The sequence below is a fragment of the Glandiceps talaboti genome, chromosome 8 (genome assembly GCF_964340395.1).
Source record: "Glandiceps talaboti chromosome 8, keGlaTala1.1, whole genome shotgun sequence".
NCBI lineage: Eukaryota > Metazoa > Hemichordata > Enteropneusta > Spengelidae > Glandiceps > Glandiceps talaboti.
Window position 1 is genome coordinate 2966353 of NC_135556.1, and position 18931 is coordinate 2985283.

General features: G+C 37.7%; 1 protein-coding gene and 1 long non-coding RNA gene across 2 annotated transcripts in view; both read left to right on the forward strand.

The window, feature by feature from the left end:
- The window catches only part of LOC144439547 (uncharacterized), a 26648-nt gene extending 15934 nt beyond the window's left edge, over positions 1 to 10714 (forward strand). Inside the window, exons 2-3 of the long non-coding RNA XR_013481114.1 lie at positions 9982 to 10076; positions 10386 to 10714. This is a non-coding gene — a long non-coding RNA (uncharacterized LOC144439547). The remainder of the gene's footprint in view (positions 1 to 9981; positions 10077 to 10385) is intronic.
- Positions 10715 to 18931, forward strand: part of LOC144438700 (arf-GAP with Rho-GAP domain, ANK repeat and PH domain-containing protein 2-like) — an 82383-nt gene continuing 74166 nt past the window's right edge. The window contains exons 1-3 of the mRNA XM_078127846.1: positions 10715 to 13177; positions 14603 to 14656; positions 16889 to 16932. Of these exons, the coding sequence (XP_077983972.1) occupies positions 10715 to 13177; positions 14603 to 14656; positions 16889 to 16932 (2561 nt within the window). The remainder of the gene's footprint in view (positions 13178 to 14602; positions 14657 to 16888; positions 16933 to 18931) is intronic.

Genomic DNA, 18931 nt, shown 5'->3' on the forward strand with positions numbered 1-18931 from the left:
AACAAACTTTGGAGCATTTAAGACAGCTGTATCTTCGGCGACATGGGAGAATATCAAAATATGCATAAAGTGGATGTTTGTCATCAACAGCAATCACATGTGCCTTGCCCCGTATTCCACGATCAGTAAGATCGGAGAGAGCAAGAATAGGCAGGCCCACAATTTTAGCAGCAGTGAAAGAAATTTTATTTCGATTGACAACAGAGAGCAGAGGGAAATAACATATGTTACAATACATGTAAGTTAAAAGAGGTTCAATAATGCTACGATATAGTAGCAGAAGCAGTTTAGTATCTATGTTGAAAGAGTGCAACCGGCGAAGCACGTGTTGGCATTTCTTATGGACAGCTATAGTATGATGTGTAAATGAGAGTTTATTGTCAAGGTTGAAACCAAGATATTTGTAAGACACCAAGTGTTCAACAAGCTCACCATTAATCACAATGGGGCTATCACTGCAGGCACTGCATTTCGACGAAAGTCAATGGTTATCTCTTTTGACACATTTAGCTCCAAAAAATTGTAGTACACCACTCAGAAAAATGTGTGGCTGAACTTCTATATACCTTCACAGAGTCTGCATTGTTCAGGAGAGCAAGTATGGCAGCATCATCAGAAAATTTAAAAAGCAAACTACTAGAATCAATGTTCTGACAATCATTTGTATACATAATAAATAAAATGGACTTAAAACACAGCCCTGTGGTGTGCCAGTATTAGTGGTGAGCATTGTAGATTTTGATTCACCAACCTTAACACACTGGGGTCTATCACTAAGGAAATTATAAACCCAATGAATGATCACAGAGGGGATATCAAGCTTCAGTAATTTCTGTATCATAATGTGACGCTGTATGGTATTAAAAGCTGAGCTGAAATCTATAAATATGACCCTAGCGTAATTTCTAGCTGTATCTATGTGTTCTAGCACTTTCTGGAGAAGACAGGCAATCGCATCATCTGTACCTTTCCTGTGTTGATAAGCAAACTGATTTGAATCGAGTTTTGATGGAACATTAGTTAGAAGGTTAGAAAGAATCACTCTTTCTAGACATTTCATAATAAGGGAGGTGAGGGCTAACGGTCTATAGTAATTTAACTCTGTTGGGGGATATCTGTTTAGGGATAGGCACAACGGTTGATATTTTCCATAGGGTTGGAATAATGCCTGTGTCAATAGACTGCTGAAACAGAGGCTGTAATACAGGGCTGAGCTCATCTGCACAAGCACGGAGCAGACGGTTGGTAATACTGTCGGGACCTAGGGCTTTGCTCGTCCTCATGCATTTGAGCTGCACTGCAACATCCTCGACAGTGATTGCTAAGTCACCAGGACAGGGTGACGGACAAAAGGCCAGTAGCCTCTCACACTCCCCAGTGAAATCGTGTTTATCAAACCTAGTATAAAACAAATTAAGGTCTAAAGCAAGGGATGAGGAGACGGAAGGAGATGGTGCAGTATGCCTGTCTATCTTACCAGACATGTTTTTCAGATATTGAAAAGCCTTCTTAGTATTCATATCGCTAAACTCGTGTTCTAATTTCTCTCTAAATTTAACTTTAGCCTGTCTAATTTCTGTTTACAATGCCTTATTTGTACTATTAATTGCTTGTCTGTCTCTGGAGTGGAAAGCTGACTGTTTCTGTTTGAAAGTAGTTTTGATATCAGATGTACAGTAATCCAAGGTTTGGAATTAGGATAAATATATATGTGAATTGATATATCACAAAAGTTTACCAATGTGACTTTGTCCTAATGCACGTTATCAAAAGTGAGGTATATTTCACAAGTAATATGCCAAGACGACATGGGGGATTGATAGTTACATAATTGTATTTGACATATGCAGAGTGGTACATGTAGTTGGACATTATTCAGAGTGGTACATGTCGTTGGACATTATTCAGAGTCATTTTTATCGCTTGAATCAGACTCACTTGCATGAATCCTATGATGCATACATGTATGTATATGTACATATAGTATGTGTGCCAGTGTAATACACACCTTTCTAGAGAGATAACCTATGACCTTTAGTACAGTATTATTTGGTTTCATATTCTGGATACTGTAGTATTCACATGGTTTAGTAGTCTATTCAGTGTAGTGTTAGTCTTCTTCAGGATAGGGAAGTAAAGTGTGATTTCAATGATGGGAAGTCTGCCTGTCTTAACAATGATTACATGTACATGTACATGTCCTGCTTGTACCATCCTAGACTGTTTTGTTAAGTTGTAAGTGACAGCAATATGGTGGAGTAGAAAAAAAGACCAATCTTTTGGTCTTGTTCATACCTACCAAGATAGGAACTAAGGAGTGCCATAATTTTGAGTTGAATCTAATTTGAATATTCTCCATCTCCAGTTAACTGACACTGACTGTGTAGATGTACTTGTTTACCTAAAATTTTGTTTGTCTATAGCCTAGTATTGGGACAGGGGTAACTCATTGTCTGGTGATTTCCACATTTACCTCATCCACAGATATGAGACAACTCGGCCAAAACACTGAACAGTGAAATGACTTTATCTTTACCATTAAAATCAGTGAATATTAAACTAATTGGATACATGTGAATGTCATCCCTGTCTTTTTGATTTGTAAAACTGACATTGTCACTTTGAGGCATTGGTAGAACACTGCCATTGTCACTTTGAGGCATTGGTAGAACACTGCCACTGTCACTTTGAGGCATTGGTAGAACACTGCCACTGTCACTTTGAGGCATTGGTAGAACACTGCCATTGTCACTTTGAGGCATTGGTAGAACACTGCCACTGTCACTTTGAGGCATTGATAGAACACTGCCATTGTCACTTTGAAGCATTGGTAACACAGCCACTGTCACTTTGAGGCATTGGTAGAACACTGCCATTGTCACTTTGAGGCATTGGTAGAATACTGCCATTGTCACTTTGAGGCATTGATAGAACACTGCCATTGTCACTTTGAGGCATTGGTAACACAGCCACTGTCACTTTGAGGCATTGGTAGAACACTGTCATTGTCACTTTGAGGCATTGGTAGAACACTGTCATTGTCACTTTGAGGCATTGGTAGAACACTGCCATTGTCACTTTGAGGCATTGGTAGAACACTGCCATGGTCACTTTGAGGCATTGGTAGAACACTGCCATGGTCACTTTGAGGCATTGGTAGAACACTGCCACTGTCACTTTGAGGCATTGGTAGAACACTGCCACTGTCACTTTGAGGCATTGGTAGAACACTGCCATTGTCACTTTGAGGCATTGGTAGAACACTGCCATGGTCACTTTGAGGCATTGGTAGAACACTGCCATGGTCACTTTGAGGCATTGGTAGAACACTGCCATGGTCACTTTGAGGCATTGGTAGAACACTGCCATGGTCACTTTGAGGCATTGGTAGAATACTGCCATTGTCACTTTGAGGCATTGGTAGAACACTGCCACTGTCACTTTGAGGCATTGGTAGAACACTGCCATGGTCACTTTGAGGCATTGGTAGAATACTGCCATTGTCACTTTGAGGCATTGGTAGAATACTGCCATTGTCACTTTGAAGCATTGGTAGAACACTGCCACTGTCACTTTGAGGCATTGGTAGAACACTGCCATTGTCACTTTGAGGCATTGGTAGAATACTGCCATTGTCACTTTGAGGCATTGGTAGAATACTGCCATTGTCACTTTGAGGCATTGGTAGAACACTGCCACTGTCACTTTGAGGCATTGGTAGAACACTGCCACTGTCACTTTGAGGCATTGGTAGAACACTGCCATTGTCACTTTGAGGCATTGGTAGAACACTGACATGGTCACTTTGAGGCATTGGTAGAACACTGCCATGGTCACTTTGAGGCATTGGTAGAATACTGCCACTGTCACTTTGAGGCATTGGTAGAATACTGCCATTGTCACTTTGAGGCATTGGTAGAACACTGCCATGGTCACTTTGAGGCATTGGTAGAACACTGCCATTGTCACTTTGAGGCATTGGTAGAACACTGCCATTGTCACTTTGAGGCATTGGTAGAACACTGCCACTGTCACTTTGAGGCATTGGTAGAACACTGCCACTGTCACTTTGAGGCATTGGTAGAATACTGCCATGGTCACTTTGAGGCATTGGTAGAACACTGCCATGGTCACTTTGAGGCATTGGTAGAACACTGCCATTGTCACTTTGAGGCATTGGTAGAACACTGCCATTGTCACTTTGAGGCATTGGTATAACACTGCCATGGTCACTTTGAGGCATTGGTAGAACACTGCCATGGTCACTTTGAGGCATTGGTAGAATACTGCCATTGTCACTTTGAGGCATTGGTAGAACACTGCCATTGTCACTTTGAGGCATTGGTAGAACACTGCCATGGTCACTTTGAGGCATTGGTAGAATACTGCCATGGTCACTTTGAGGCATTGGTAGAACACTGCCATTGTCACTTTGAGGCATTGGTAGAACACTGCCACTGTCACTTTGAGGCATTGGTAGAACACTGCCACTGTCACTTTGAGGCATTGGTAGAATACTGTCATTGTCACTTTGAGGCATTGGTAGAATACTGCCATTGTCACTTTGAGGCATTGGTAGAACACTGCCATGGTCACTTTGAGGCATTGGTAGAACACTGCCACTGTCACTTTGAGGCATTGGTAGAATACTGTCATTGTCACTTTGAGGCATTGGTAGAATACTGCCATTGTCACTTTGAGGCATTGGTAGAACACTGCCATGGTCACTTTCTGGCATTGGTAGAACACTGCCATGGTCACTTTGAGGCATTGGTAGAACACTGCCATGGTCACTTTGAGGCATTGGTAGAACACTGCCATGGTCACTTTCTGGCATTGGTAGAACACTGCCATGGTCACTTTGAGGCATTGGTAGAACACTGCCATGGTCACTTTGAGGCATTGGTAGAATACTGCCATGGTCACTTTGAGGCATTGGTAGAATACTGCCATGGTCACTTTGAGGCATTGGTAGAATACTGCCATGGTCACTTTGAGGCATTGGTAGAACACTTTACTTAGGATTGTGAAAATGATGTACATGAGAGAGTATTTCCTTATCTCTAGTCTTACACCTTACTTGTACTCGTACTTGTATTCCAGGATTTTGTAGGACAAGACAACTGTCTTCATGATACTATTGTATACGGTACCCATTGTTGATATTAGTACTATTGTATGTGGTACCCATTGTTGATATTAGTACTATTGTATATGGTACCCAGTGTTGATATTAGCACTATTGTATACGGTACCCATTGTTGATATTAGTACTATTGTATACAGTACCCTTTGCTGATATTAGTACTATTGTATATGGTACCCATTGTTGATATTAGTACTATTGTATATGGTACCCATTGTTGATATTAGCACTATTGTATAAGGTACCCATTGTTGATATTAGTACTATTGTATACAGTACCCTTTGCTGATATTAGCACTATTGTAAACGGTACCCATTGTTGATATTAGTACTATTGCATATGGTACCCATTGTTGATATTAGCACTATTGTATACAGTACCCATTGTTGATATTAGTACCATAACTTATTGCTGATATTAGTACTATATACCCATTGCTGATATTAGTAATATTATATATGGTACCATTGCTGATATTAGTACTAATACTACTATTATACTTCTACTTCTACTTCTATACTGTGTAAACATCCTAAAAAGGATTATCATCACACAGGCGTAACGCTGGCGGCGTCCTTTAGATCTCACCCGTGTTCAGGTGAGCACGAACTATGGTACCATTGCTGATATTAGTACTATATACCCTTTGCTGATATTAGTACTATTATATATGGTACCCATTGTTGATATTAGTACTGTTGTATACGGTACCCTTTGCTGATATTAGTACTATTGTATATGTACCCTTTGCTGATATTAGTACTATTGTATATGGTACCCATTGTTGATATTAGTACTATTGTATATGGTACCCATTGCTGATATCAGCATTATTGTATATGGTACCCATTGCTGATAATAGTACTATTGTATATATACCCTTTGCTGATATTAGTGCTATTGTATATGGTACCCATTGTTGATATTAGTACTGTTGTATATGGTACCCTTTGCTGATATTAGTACTATTGTATATATACCCTTTGCTGATATTAGTACTATTATATATGGTACCCTTTGCTGATATTATCACTATTGTATACGGTACCCTTTGCTGATATTAGTACTATTGTATACGGTACCCTTTGCTGATATTAGTATTATTGTATATGGTACCCATTGCTGATATGAGTACTATAATTGTATATGGTACCCATTGCTGATATTAGTACTATTGTATATGGTACCCATTGCTGATAATAGTACTATTGTATATATACCCTTTGCTGATATTAGTGCTATTGTATATGGTACCCATTGTTGATATTAGTACTGTTGTATACGGTACCCTTTGCTGATATTAGTACTATTGTATACGGTACCCTTTGCTGATATTAGTACTATTGTATATGGTACCCATTGCTGATATTAGCACTATTGTATATGGTACCCATTGCTGATATTAGCACTATTGTATATGGTACCCATTGTTAATATTAGTACTATTGTATATGGTACCCAGTTCTGATATTAGTACTATTGTATATGGTACCCATTGCTGATATTAGTACTATTGTATATATACCCTTTGCTGATATTAGTACTATTGTATATGGTACCCATTGTTGATATTAGTACTGTTGTATACGGTACCCTTTGCTGATATTAGTACTATTGTATACGGTACCCTTTGCTGATATTAGTACTATTGTATATGGTACCCTTTGCTGATATTATCACTATTGTATACGGTACCCTTTGCTGATATTAGTACTATTGTATATGGTACCCTTTGCTGATATTAGTATTATTGTATATGGTACCCATTGCTGATATTAGTATTATTGTATATGGTACCCTTTGCTGATATTAGTATTATTGTATATGGTACCCATTGCTGATATTAGTACTATTGTATATATACCCTTTGCTGATATTAGTACTATTGTATATGGTACCCATTGTTGATATTAGTACTGTTGTATACAGTACCCTTTGCTGATATTAGTACTATTGTATACGGTACCCTTTGCTGATATTATCACTATTGTATACGGTACCCTTTGCTGCTATTAGTACTATTGTATATGTACCCTTTGCTGATATTAGTACTATTGTATATGGTACCCATTGTTGATATTAGTACTGTTGTATATGTACCCTTTGCTGATATTAGTACTATTGTATATGGTACCCATTGCTGATATTAGCGCTATTGTATATGGTACCCTTTGCTGATATTAGTACTATTGTATACAGTACCCTTTGCTGATATTAGTACTATTGTATATGGTACCCATTGCTGATATTAGTACTATCGTATACCCATTGCTGATATTAGCACTATTGTATACCCATTGCTGATATTAGCACTATTGTATACCCATTGCTGATATTAGTTCGATCGTATACCCATTGCTGATATTAGCACTGTTGTATACCCATTGCTGATATTAGTACTATTGTATACCCATTGCTGATATTAGTACTATTGTATACCCATTGCTGATATTAGTACTATTGTATACCCATTGCTGATATTAGTACTATTGTATACCCATTGCTGATATTAGCACTATTGTATACCCATTGCTGATATTAGCACTATTGTATACCCATTGCTGATATTAGTACTATTGTATACCCATTGCTGATATTAGCACTATTGTATACCCATTGCTGATATTAGCACTATTGTATACCCATTGCTGATATTAGCACTGTTGTATACCCATTGCTGATATTAGCACTATTGTATACCCATTGCTGATATTAGTACTATTGTATACCCATTGCTGATATTAGCACTATTGTATACCCATTGCTGATATTAGCACTATTGTATACCCATTGCTGATATTAGCACTATTGTATACCCATTGCTGATATTAGCACTGTTGTATACCCATTGCTGATATTAGCACTATTGTATACCCATTGCTGATATTAGTACTATTGTATACCCATTGCTGATATTAGCACTGTTGTATACCCATTGCTGATATTAGCACTATTGTATACCCATTGCTGATATTAGTACTAATGTATACCCATTGCTGATATTAGTACTAATGTATACCCATTGCTGATATTAGCACTATTGTATACCCATTGCTGATATTAGCACTATTGTATACCCATTGCTGATATTAGCACTATTGTATACCCATTGCTGATATTAGCACTATTGTATACCCATTGCTGATATTAGCACTATTGTATACCCATTGCTGATATTAGCACTATTGTATACCCATTGCTGATATTAGTACTAATGTATACCCATTGCTGATATTAGCACTATTGTATACCCATTGCTGATATTAGCACTATTGTATACCCATTGCTGATATTAGCACTATTGTATACCCATTGCTGATATTAGCACTATTGTATACCCATTGCTGATATTAGCACTGTTGTATACCCATTGCTGATATTAGCACTATTGTATACCCATTGCTGATATTAGTACTATTGTATACCCATTGCTGATATTAGTACTATTGTATACCCATTGCTGATATTAGCACTGTTGTATACCCATTGCTGATATTAGCACTATTGTATACCCATTGCTGATATTAGTACTATTGTATACCCATTGCTGATATTAGCACTATTGTATACCCATTGCTGATATTAGCACTATTGTATACCCATTGCTGATATTAGCACTATTGTATACCCATTGCTGATATTAGCACTATTGTATACCCATTGCTGATATTAGCACTATTGTATACCCATTGCTGATATTAGCACTATTGTATACCCATTGCTGATATTAGTACTATTGTATACCCATTGCTGATATTAGCACTATTGTATACCCATTGCTGATATTAGCACTATTGTATACCCATTGCTGATATTAGCACTATTGTATACCCATTGCTGATATTAGCACTATTGTATACCCATTGCTGATATTAGTACTATTGTATACCCATTGCTGATATTAGTACTATTGTATACCCATGGCTGATATTAGTACTATTGTATACCCATTGCTGATATTAGTACTATTGTATACCCATTGCTGATATTAGCACTATTGTATACCCATTGCTGATATTAGCACTATTGTATACCCATTGCTGATATTAGTACTATTGTATACCCATTGCTGATATTAGTACTATTGTATACCCATTGCTGATATTAGTACTATTGTATACCCATTGCTGATATTAGCACTATTGTATACCCATTGCTGATATTAGTACTATTGTATACCCATTGCTGATATTAGTACTATTGTATACCCATTGCTGATATTAGTACTATTGTATACCCATTGCTGATATTAGCACTATTGTATACCCATTGCTGATATTAGTACTATTGTATACCCATTGCTGATATTAGTACTATTGTATACCCATTGCTGATATTAGTACTATTGTATACCCATTGCTGATATTAGTACTATTGTATACCCATTACTGATATTAGCACTGTTGTATACCCTTTGCTGCGTAACACTAACAATTATCACAAATGTTGCTTTTGTGAATTATTTGTGATTGGTTGACCTGATGCTACATGCAAACTATCACTAAATGCTTGTGTTCATTGAGTTACATGTAGGTCCATGCTAATGACATTGAATGATTTTACAGCATCATTCAAATTTTCCTACATTTGACAGTTTTCCTGAAACTTGATAACATTCTTCTAATCTTGTAGTTTTCTGTCAAATGTACATTAAATTATGAATTATTTTCAGGCATCAATTGGTTACAGGCTAGAGTTGGTGTGTGAATATTATACCACTAAATAACACCAAATACACAATTAATATAATTTGTTTACATGATTTATTTCAAGTTATGAGAATGGATAATATTTTAATAGTGATATGTGTTTTATTTTATTTTATTGTACACAGATACATGTATAAGACTGAGATAGCCTGACATACTATGAATACACTATGTACCAGTGGAAGCTATAGTTCACATACAAGTGAAACTGTTTAATAAGGTAACTGATATTTAAAGTATTATGTTCTGTAATAGTACAGGTTATTAATTCTGTTATCGTACAAGAATTAAAGTTCATAAATGCATGGTGAATTGTAGTCATGAATGAAAATTTGTTTGACAGTGTCAAAATAAACTTGGGAATAGATTCCGGATTTCTGCTAAATGTTTTGTCAATTTCTCCAGGACTATCAACAACCGATACATGTATGCACAAATGGAAAGAATGCATTCTTTATTAAACTTTAATACATGATCATGTATTCCTGATGAGAGTTTGTTTTCTATATTCTTTTGATATTTTTTAAAGGAGATTGGTAGCATCGCAAATCCTTCAAGATGGCTTCAGGGGTACAAGAATGGTTAACACAAATAAAGTTGATGGAGTATGCAGATCTGTTTGAACAGTATGGATACATTAGTTTGACAGACTGTCTTCGCCTGACAGACACAGCTCTTATAGAGATGGGTATTACCAAACAAGGTCATAGGAAAAGAATTATGTCACGTTTACCAGATTTGGCAAATAGTTCAAACCAACCCCAAAATGGAAGTCATGTGACAAGGATCATTTTACCCCCTGATGCAAATCATGTAGAAGATAATAAAAAGACTGAGAATGTTACCACAAATCAAAGTATGCCGGACATACCACCACTACCACCTAAAACAACTAAAAGGACAGTTGTTAAAACTGCTGAAAGTACAGGATTACCAGATTTTGATTCACAGGAGTATGTTGATACAGCCCCTGAACCTGGTCCTGTACCTGTCCCGAGGATGTTTACTTCATCAGGACAAAGTCAGTTGCCACCAGGTAGGAAACCTCAACCACCAAGGAGACAGTTGCCAAATACAAACAAAGTAGACAATCTCTTTGATGATCCACAGTATGTAGATACTGACAAAGATTCTGAAACAAAAGGAAATGTTTTAAAGAAAGAAACAAGTGATTCTTCTGTTGGCCCTACACGTAGTGTGAAACCACCTATACAGCCAAGACCAATACTTCCACCAAGACCTGAAACCAAATCAAAGCCTGTGAAACCACCACGCCGAAAGCCAAAGATAGACAATAAACAAACTACAGGCAATGGAAGGGAGCAGGAAGAACAACATGCAAAAACATACAACAAAGATGATAAACTTTTGAGATCAGGTAGTCCAGTAGGTCAAATTGATGGGGATGATGTGACCAGTTTACCACCACCACCACCAAGACCATTACCAAGAGCTGAACACAATTCTGTGATTGTTGACAAAGTCTCAGAGTCAGATATCAGTCAACGACCACCTGCTCCAATTCCTGGGATGGATCATAGGACAGCTGATAATAGTAGTCCTATACCAATTATAAAACAGGAAGATGTGAACACTCCCTTAGATTCCGTGCAGCGCCCACCTATGCCTATTCCAAGGCCAATGATGGACAACTTGGGTGATATCATACAACGTCCAACATCATTATTTCTTAGTTCACCTGATCTTTCTGAACGACCACCTCTGCCTATCCCTAGGCCAGAGAGTTCTTTCTTGGGTGTTAGCCCAAATGTAAGTCCACATTCTTCCATAAATTTATCTAAAGAGGGCAGTGAAGCACCTCCATTGTCACCATCTTCTCCTGCAACAACAAACATTCAGCGAATGCCTTCAAGGCTACCTCCGCCACCACCAAAAAGAAAGACAAGTGAGCTATCTGGAGCTTCTCAAACACCTGTTGATAAGACCCCAGAAGTAATAGATGAAGATAGTCCACTTGATGATTCACATGACAACAGTACTGCATCTGATCCTGAAGGTGATGACTATATTGATATGACACAAGGTTCAATAACATACAATCAAGGTAAGGGCACTGATTCATTACGAGATCGACCACCGGCACCTCTCCCACTCACAGACAGAGATTCTGTGAGAAGATCCCAGCAAGGCTTTGAAGATATACCTTTTGTAGACCTTGTTCCACCAATGCCACAACCAAGACCAACATCAAGACCTATTGGTATTGCAGCATCTGATAGCTTTGATGTCAACACCGATACTTTTGATCATAAAATACCTTCAAGGCCATCCAACCAAACATTTTCTAAATTTGTTTTACCCCCAGGTGATAGTGATATTCAGGATAAGCCTCTACCACCACCACCAACATTTGTGACAGAAAGGTCAGAAAACAAACAACCTTCTGATGAAGATGAACTTGATATTTACACAGGAGCAGATGATTTAAATAATAAAAACTTTGAGATTGAACACATTGAAGGTAAAGAAGCCAATACAGTTATTACAGATGGAGAATTGGCATATGAACTGATTGTTAATAAACCTCGATCAAGGGTTCAACCTGTAAGCCAATCAACCCAGAACCAAAAAAGAGTTACTTCTAACTTGATTGATCTGTCAGCTTGTGACTCAACAGACTCATCTGGAGTGATTGAACCTGCTGTACAGCTGCCACCTATGCACGAACCTTGTGCCTATCAAACAACAAATTTAATTGACAATGATGTTGTACCAAGAAGTAAACGGGAAAGTTACAGAAGTAAACCACCAGACACCCCACCACCTCCACCACCAATTGAGACATTGCCAAGTGAAATTCAAATAACATCCCCAAGAAATGACGACCAAGCTTCTTCACCACTATTTCGTTCTTTTGGAAAGAACATTAAAGACATGGACAGTGAAGATTTACCACAACCACAACCGCAACCACCTGTGCCACCTCCTAGGTCTGATTCTCATTCTCCGCCCTCAGAATACTCAGAACTAGAAGCACCAAAACCACAACAAACTGCCAAGACTGACTCACCACCACCTCTACCACCCTTTCCAGACAATGCATCTATGAGCATACGCCAACCTATAAGTGTACCCATACCAACAGTTCCACGAAAGTCAGCTGTACCACCAGACCTTCCTATCAGAATGTTAGGACCAAAACAAATAAGGCCTTCTGTTCTATCCACAATATCTATTGTACCTTTGAAAGATGAAACTGATGAAGAAACTACCAGAACAGGATATGACAGTGAGGATAGTGACACTAGTGAAGAATATTCTCCTGACAGTGAACTCAGAGGACTTGAAGTCTCTCAAAGGGTATGTACATACATGTTATCATTATGGCATTGGCATTGGAAATTACTTAAGGGATGTGTACATGTACATGATATACACATATGCTATCATTATGGCTTTGGCATTGGCATTGGAACTTACTCAGTGGATACGTACATATATGTTATCATTTTATGACATTGGCATTGGAACTTTCTCAGTGAGTACGTACATATATGTTATCATTTTATGGCATTGGCATTGGAAGTTACTCAGTGGATACATACATATATGTTATCGTTATGGCATTGGCATTGGAACTTTCTCAGTGAGTACGTACATATATGTTATTATTGGAACTTACTCAGTGGGTACGTACATATACATATATGTTATCATTATGGCATTGGCATTGGAACTTTCTCAGTGAGTACGTACATATATGTTATTATTATGTCATTGGCATCAAGACTTAGATGGAACTGATGTACAAGCATTGTTAAGTAACTACCTTTAAACAAAAGTAATTTACCTTTAAATAATTGTATGACATAATTGTACATAATTGTACATACATTTGTACAGTTGACAATATGCTGAAGGAAATTTCCCAATTACGGCCTGTACATCACTTCCACCTAAGTTCTGAAACTATACAAGTTATCAGTTTCCTTTAATATCAGATCTCATAGTTTATGATGCATAGATATCAGATCTCATAGGTTATGATGCATAGATATCAGATCTCATAGGTTATGATGCATAGATATGCATAGATAACATCAGATCTCATAGGTTATGATGCGTAGATATCAGATCTCATAGGTTATGATGCATAGATATCAGATCTCATAGGTTATGATGCGTAGATATCAGATCTCATAGGTTATGATGCATAAATAACATCAGATTTCATAGGTTATGATGCATAGATAACATCAGATCTCATAGGTTATGATGCGTAGATATCAGATCTCATAGTTTATGATGCATAAATAACATCAGATTTCATAGGTTATGATGCATAGATAACATCAGATCTCATAGGTTATGATGCATAGATATCAGATCTCATAGGTTATGATGCATAGATATCAGATCTCATAGGTTATGATGCATAGATAACATCAGATCTCATAGGTTATGATGCATAGATAACATCAGATCTCATAGTTTATGATGCATAAATAACATCAGATCTCATAGTTTATGATGCATAAATAAACTATACATTTTATACTATATTTACAGTGTATATATGAAACTGTCTAATATGTCATATATACAAAAAAATGTATATCTAGCAAAAATATGTGAAGTTTTAAAATCAGTTTGCACATCAACTTAGATTTACTGTGAGCAGTTGATGATACCATTTAACATGGACAACTAATTGTTAGTTGATAACATTTGCAACCCATAGTAAAGATATAAGCTGAAATGTCTAATTTTTTCTTCTTTGAACAGATCAGAGAGAGGAGAATGAAAACAGCATCGCAATTGAGTGCACACACTCCTGTTGTAAGTGTCTTTGATAATATTTATATCAAGTTTTAAGTTGAATCTCTTCAATCAAAGTGATAGACTAGAAGGAAAATGAAAGTAATCCATATGTAAACTAGTTGCAGAAGTCTGACATTTTCTAATTTGTTAGGGGGCAGAGGTGCTCTTTGTGTATTGTATTTATTGTATAATTGCATTATATTGTATTGTATTACATTGTATTGTGGTACCTAAGCAAATTATTAAACTACTTGTATGATTTCAAACAGTTTGTAAATGTGAAGTTGTGAGAGAAAGCTTAATACTGTGCTCCGCAAGGAGGAAATGTATAACAAAAGATTCCACAGCAAGCTAGGGTATCTATAACAAAGGATTCTACAGCAAGCTAGGGTATCTATAACAAAGGATTCTACAGCAAGCTAGGGTATCTATAACAAAGGATTCTACAGCAGGCTAGGGTATCTATAACAAAAGATTCCACAGCAGGCTAGGGCATCTATAACAAAGGATTCTACAGCAGGCTAGGGTATCTATAACAAAGGATTCTACAGCAAGCTAGGGTATCTAAAACAAAGGATTCTACAGCAGGCTAGGGTATCTATAACAAAAGATTCCACAGCAGGCTAGGGCATCTATGACAAAGGATTCTACAGCAAGCTAGGGTATCTATAACAAAGGATTCTACAGCAGGCTAGGGTATCTATAACAAAAGATTCCACAGCAGGCTAGGGTATCTATAGCAAAATATTCCACGGCAGGCTAGGGCATCTATAACAAAGGATTATACAGCAGGCTAGGGTATCTATAGCAAAGGATTCTACAGCAAGCTAGGGTATCTATAACAAAGGATTCTACAGCAGGCTAGGGCATCTATAACAAAGGATTCTACAACAAGCTAGGGCATCTATAACACAAGATCCCACAGCAAGCTAGGGTGTCTAGAACAGAGGTTTTCATAGCAAGCTTGGTTGTCTACAATAGGTTTTTAACACAGGTAGGTTGTCTAAAATAGAGGACGCCCCCTTAAACCAAGATGTCTACCATAGTACAAGTACTTGTCAAATACACAAGACTGTTGAGATAAGTTTATTGACATTTATTTTGTTTCCCTTTGAGTTGACAAGCATTAACAGAGGAGGAATGTTTGTTGTAAACCTTTAATGTAGATTTTTGTCCACACACACAATGATTTGCTTTGTGTATTGTATTTATTGTATAATTGCATTATATTGTATTGTATTACATTGTATTGTGGTACCTAAGCAAATTATTAAACTACTTGTATGATTTCAAACAGTTTGTAAATGTGAAGTTGTGAGAGAAAGCTTAATACTGTGCTCCGCAAGGAGGAAATGTATAACAAAAGATTCCACAGCAAGCTAGGGTATCTATAACAAAGGATTCTACAGCAAGCTAGGGTATCTATAACAAAGGATTCTACAGCAGGCTAGGGTATCTATAACAAAAGATTCCACAGCAGGCTAGGGCATCTATAACAAAGGATTCTACAGCAGGCTAGGGTATCTATAACAAAGGATTCTACAGCAAGCTAGGGTATCTATAACAAAGGATTCTACAGCAGGCTAGGGTATCTATAACAAAAGATTCCACAGCAGGCTAGGGCATCTATAACAAAGGATTCTACAGCAGGCTAGGGTATCTATAACAAAGGATTCTACAGCAGGCTAGGGTATCTATAACAAAAGATTCCACAGCAGGCTAGGGTATCTATAGCAAAATATTCCACGGCAGGCTAGGGCATCTATAACAAAGGATTATACAGCAGGCTAGGGTATCTATAGCAAAGGATTCTACAGCAAGCTAGGGTATCTATAACAAAGGATTCTACAGCAGGCTAGGGCATCTATAACAAAGGATTCTACAACAAGCTAGGGCATCTATAACACAAGATCCCACAGCAAGCTAGGGTGTCTAGAACAGAGGTTTTCATAGCAAGCTTGGTTGTCTACAATAGGTTTTTAACACAGGTAGGTTGTCTAAAATAGAGGACGCCCCCTTAAACCAAGATGTCTACCATAGTACAAGTACTTGTCAAATACACAAGACTGTTGAGATAAGTTTATTGACATTTATTTTGTTTCCCTTTGAGTTGACAAGCATTAACAGAGGAGGAATGTTTGTTGTAAACCTTTAATGTAGATTTTTGTCCACACACACAATGATTTGCTAGTCTAACGTCATGGATTACTGTTACAGTTATTTCAATTATTGTGTTGTTTAATGTCACAGCAAAAGAGTCAAAGAAAGGAGGGCTACTTGTACAAGCAAGGAGGGTAAGTCTTTTCTTAGCTTCACTATTGTTTTTCTAGACTGATATCGTAGCCTAGGAGTTTAGTATGTAATAATGTATTCACTAAAACCAACTGTGAAGGATCCATTTAAAGTATTCCATTACTAATGCTTTTTTGTCAGAAGTTAAATAAAGTAAATATTGCGTAAAACAATGGCAAAAAAATGTAGACACAAAATTATTAGAAGTTGAACTTTGGTTTCTGAAAGTCATAACCTCTGACTGGATATCTGAACTGTTATAATCATATTGTCAGATTATCAGGTATTGTGTTAAAGCCAGCAATATTGACATGTTCAACAACACACTGCATACATGTACTGGTTCAACAACACACTGCATACATGTACTGGTTCAACAACACACTGCATACATGTACTGGTTCAACAACACACTGCATACATGTACTGGTTCAACAACACACTGCATACATGTACTGGCAATCTATTCTGTTTGGCACACATTTTCTATTTTTAAGCCTCATCACCAAAATCTTTCAGTGATATAGCTATATACATGTATTAGTGGTATTTTAGGATATTAAGGTAATTACTCAATGTCACCTTCTTGTTTGCATTATGTCACTGTGAATTCCATTTCCTCATTGTGACACGAGTCTTAAGATGGATGTCACATTGTAGAAATGACATGAATGGTGATACTAATGAATGAAGAGTTGTAGGTAATAACTGATTTGTCATATGCCTGTGCCAAGGAATTCAAAGAATATAGTACATGGTTTTGTTATGAAGCAGGGCTCAGTCCAACTAAAAGTGATGACACCTAGTACAGTGCAATTGCATCTTGAGGAATGTAAATGGGTTTGTAAGTAAACAAGACATGACTTCTAGTGTTAAGGTATTTATTTCAAAATTTGGGCTTCAGATTGAAGACTTCATCAGGATACTAAAAACAACAGAAAAACAAGGAATATATACAAAAAAATAAGATGCAAAGCTACGCCTGAATCTTGCAGCTCAAATCTTATGTTGCAGGACTGCATTGTCAGGCAACGTTCACTGTTGCAGGACTGCATTGTCAGGCAATGTTCACTGTCGCAGGACTGCATTGTCAGGCAATGTTCACTGTCGCAGGACTGCATTGTCAGGCAATGTTCACTGTCATAGGACTGCATTGTCAGGCAATGTTCACTGTCGCAGGACTGCATTGTCAGGCAATGTTCACTGTCATAGGACTGCATTGTCAGGCAATGTTCACTGTCATAGGACTGCATTGTCAGGCAATGTTCACTGTCATAGGACTGCATTGTCAGGCAATGTTCACTGTCATAGGACTGCATTGTCAGGCAACATTCACTGTCGCAGGACTGCATTGTCAGGCAATGTTCACTGACGCAGGACTGCATTGTCAGGCAACGTTCACTGTCATAGGACTGCATTGTCAGGCAATGTTCACTGTCGCAGGACTGCATTGTCAGGCAACGTTCACTATCATAGGACTGCGTTGTCAGGCAATGTTCACTGTCATAGGACTGCATTGTCAGGCAAAGTTCACTATCATAGGACTGCGTTGTCAGGCAATGTTCACTGTCATAGGACTGCATTGTCAGGCAACGTTCACTATCATAGGACTGCGTTGTCAGGCAATGTTCACTGTCATAGGACTGCATTGTCAGGCAACGTTCACTATCATAGGACTGCATTGTCAGGCAATGTTCACTGTCATAGGACTGCATTGTCAGGCAATGTTCACTGTCGCAGGACTGCATTGTCAGGCAATGTTCACTGTCGCAGGACTGCATTGTCAGGCAATGTTCACTGTCACAGGACTGCAGAGTTCTTCCATTGGAGTTCAGGGTAACTTTTCATAATCATTTTGAAATGCCTGTTTGATAAACTGACAGAGTTCTTTCAAAATTTTGAAAAAGTTGTTGGGTAATAAAACTGACTGATTGACTGTGACCATGACCATGGCCTTACTCTTATGGTAACTTACATACAGTGCAATGTAGCATAAGGTCA